Below are 3,885 nucleotides of genomic sequence, written 5' to 3'. Positions count from 1 at the left end.
GTGTCCTGTCAAACAGATTCACATAAATTGGAACGGAGGGAGTATTATTTTAGGATCAAATTAATTCACTTGTCTATAAATCACGTATAAATTCAACTGTATCGTTTTACGGGTAACCAATTGGTTACAATTTTTGTTAGGAAAAACACGACATTACTGTGCATACAATCTCCGGGACTGATGAAAAAGAATCTACATTAACCTCCCATTCTTTATCATTTGGAGGGGACACAGGCCCATAAGTTCCGAGGCATTCTTTCTTGGCATATTCGTTGGATCTAAATACAGATCCGGTGGGGTTCATCTGTATTTTATAACTAGTATTTTATTGACTTGTAATTGTTAATTAAATTGTACTCCATTTGATAACGGGAAGCTGAGTATGCACCACGAAGGCAAGTGCATCGTTGTGACTTGTGAGTAGTGACAAAAAGCATACAGCCGGAGAGAGATTCTTATTGTTATTGGAACTCCATTTCATTCCTAAACTCTTTCACATACATATACATTGGCCGTCACTAATAGACAATTAAAGTTAACTTTGTCCGAGAATAAAACTAAACCAAGAAGGGAAGGAAAAAAAAAACAGAGACAAAATTGATGTCTCTTCTTTCTTTTGCAACCATAATATTGTTTTAATCTTCCCTATTCATGAAATAAACTATTCTACCTAGCAAAATGTTCAGGTAAATGGTGAAGTTCTGTCTTGTTTACATCAAGGGATAAAGGATTAAAGGCTAAGGTATTTCCAGGAGGCGAATACGAGTTAGGATAACAAACTCTTCTGAGCTCATTATACCTTTGAAGATCGAAATTCTTAAGCTTCATAAGTCGTTTTTGCTTAGCAGCAAATCGGCTTTGGAAAAATCCTTCGAAAGAAGGCTCTTTCGACGTCCTGAGGAAGAAAGCATAACCAGCCATACAATAAATGGATGTGACATAAAAGCAAATTGGTTCCATGACATCCCATGAAAGTTCCCAGAATGTCAATCTCATGAATGCTGCTGTCTGAATGACAAAATAGCCTAGCCCACACCACAACTCTCTACGGACCAATGACTCAGCTTTCTTGTCAATGATTGATTTTTCCTCCTCCATTTGCTTGAGCTCCTTCATCATTTGTGGGTCATTTGTGTTGGCCAATGGCATTGGTAATAGGCCTTGTATGGTTTTCACTACCTGTGAACAAAAACAGGGTACCAAACATTTGGGTAAAACTAACATTCCATTTGACATACCTCTGTCTAATTCAAGATCATATGACAATGAGCATAGTAGTGCTAAAGACACCTTTATAAACTGAGCGTGTTTGCCAAAAAATATTTCTTATATGTATACATAAATAGTAGTATTTCTTTTAAAAAATAATATGTATATAGACATTAGACAATAGGTTGACACTAGTTAAAATCATACGATGTAAATATTATTAATTTAAGAACAGGAAATAAAACTTCAAAATTGACATTCTCCTAAACCCAATTTGTGAAAAGTCAATAGACACGCATAAAAAATCCTACCTAAAAATGATAGCTAACTCCCTGTTAAGAGAAATGAAAATATCTTAGCCCCTAAATTTGTTATTCTCTTACTCTTTTCCTCCAATAAAAATGGGCTAGACCAGTGACCAATCCACCACGTTATGTAACTATTAGACACACGTAATATATGAACATGCCACAATTGACATATGGGGCTTCTCTACCTACACGATTACGCAAACAACTTCTCACCCACCTCATTTGCTAAGAGTTCTATAGCGTCAAGCATTAGAAAATACTAGTGGGCAATTTGAAAGGGAAATGGAAATGGAAATTGATAATGGGCTTTGCTACTTTTTTGGACTCCACAATAATCGGAGGTCATTTTCCTCTTACCCTTTTTTCCATCCCACTCTTTTCCCATCCCCAAAATCCATCAATTAAAATTTTAGCATCTCATTCTCTCCCCAATAATCAAATATGTAAATTTTAACTGTGACCCTAAAAAATTTTTTTTTTTTTTTTTGGGTGAAATATATTAAAAGCCTTGAATGTGTTCAAGAAGAAAATTTTGGGTCTTTGAAAATGATCCGACTGGTCCACTCCTTTATAAAAGTCACCATCTCGTTTAGAGATCTGGAGTAACTTTGTTTCATTTTCCTGTCTGGAGAAAAAACACACAAAATAGATGAAAATCTATCAGTTTTCGGTAGACTCGGCATATTTAACAAAAATTAAATCAGCATAAATAATTTCTATGTAATGCTTGCTAATTACCAACCAACTATCACATAGTAATTCTTGGTAATTTATCTTTATGCATATCTGTAAAACATTAGTTAATCATCAGAGAATGGCTTAATAAAAGAAGAATGAAAAAGTGGAAAACCAACCTGATCAGGTCTGAGGAACACAACGTTTCCTAGAACAATCACACTTCCAGAAACATCTAGAATCTTCGCGAATTCTAGGCATTGATCAGTACTATTCGAACAAGATTCACAGCAGATCTGAACAAATTCTGAGTACGAAATACAATTTTTTTCGATTTTCCTTAGCTTCAATTTCACCATCTCCAATTGTGATAATTTCAGCAACTTCCTTGCATCTTCCACCGTCAATTTCCCCTCCGACGTCTCCTCTGGCCTCAACTTTTCCGGCGGCAGGAGTCCATCGAGTCTGATCCTGTTTCTTTCAGTGTCCATTTCACGCAGTTTCTCGATGAGCTTTTCGCCGGAGGGTAGTGATCTGAGATCCCTCGAGGTCGCCGGAGATGGATAGCGGTGGAGGAATCGCCGGAAAGTTCCGTTGTCTCCGGGATCTGGGGCGATTTTATTATCAGGACAAGGAGTAGTCAATGATTTGGATGCCATGGATGAGGATGAAGTAATAATACGGCATGTGGAAATGGAAAAATTAGTGGTTTTGTATGCATTGAAAAGGCGATGAACTAGCGTTTTTTTGAACGCCATTGATACAAAAGAGAATAAGAAAAACTTAGTATTCAGAGAGAGAAATTTGGTTTGGCAAAATGGGAGCTTTAGGGTTTGAAATGTTCAAGCTTTTGAACGATGAAGAAAGGTGTCATGCTCGGACATATTTATAGGTCCACTCTCTCCGGAGAAATGACGAAATGACAGCCAGCTACGTTAATCCTAGTAAAAAACGGATCTAGAATTTTAATTAAACATGTACAATAATTATCTGTATATCTGTATGTGTAACTTTATATTTTATATTTTATATTTTCTCTGATAAAAAAGTGTTAATAGGCTATTCTTTTATTAGAATAAATAAAATACCCTTGACTTTTTTTCAAAAGATTAAAAATTAAAAAAATTCCTTGTAAAGAAAAGAATAAACATCGAATTTGGAATGAAGAGAAAGCCAAAAAATTTATTTTGGGAAAAGTATTTTGTGAATTAGAAAATATTATTAAGTATAAACTAGTAAAAGAGTTGGTTAAACTAAAAGTGCTTATAAGCAAAAAAACCATAAGTTGAGGGTGACCAACTTATGACTGATTTTAGCTTATAAGCACTTGGCTTTTAAGCATTTTAGGTGTTTACCAAACACGTAGATAAGCCAAAAAATACTTATAAGCCAATTTGACCAACTTATAGACTTATCCAAACACCCTAAATTTGAACGCTTTTTCATGTTGTTCATTTTGGAAAAAGCTTAACACTTTTTAATATTTATAAAAAAACCTTATAATTCACATTTACATTGTTATTATTGAGATGCTATTGTTACAATAGTTGCATGATTGGTCATGTTGAAAACATAATTAAGTAAATAAAAATATATATTCTTTAACGACTTAAACTTAATTATTAGCCCGTAAAAAAAAAAAATTAGCCTCCAAGTAAGAAGATGTATATATTGAAAACATTATTATGTA

General features: G+C 34.3%; 1 protein-coding gene across 1 annotated transcript; it reads right to left on the bottom strand.

Annotated features, from left to right (window-relative positions):
- Window positions 1-452: 452 nt before the first annotated feature.
- Window positions 453-3,095, bottom strand: LOC104114842 (calcium uniporter protein 2, mitochondrial-like). The gene is made up of 2 exons (XM_009625379.4): window positions 2,375-3,095; window positions 453-1,179 (listed from the first exon to the last, which is right to left on the bottom strand). Exons 1-2 carry the CDS (start codon window positions 2,951-2,953, stop codon window positions 667-669), a joined length of 1,092 nt encoding a protein of 363 aa, XP_009623674.1. The 5' UTR covers window positions 2,954-3,095; the 3' UTR covers window positions 453-666.
- Window positions 3,096-3,885: the final 790 nt, after the last annotated feature.

The sequence above is a fragment of the Nicotiana tomentosiformis genome, chromosome 2, assembly GCF_000390325.3.
Source record: "Nicotiana tomentosiformis chromosome 2, ASM39032v3, whole genome shotgun sequence".
In the NCBI taxonomy this organism is placed as follows: domain Eukaryota; kingdom Viridiplantae; phylum Streptophyta; class Magnoliopsida; order Solanales; family Solanaceae; genus Nicotiana; species Nicotiana tomentosiformis.
The sequence above is the reverse complement of the archived record's forward strand: the minus strand, read 5'-3'. Positions and strand labels throughout refer to the sequence as shown.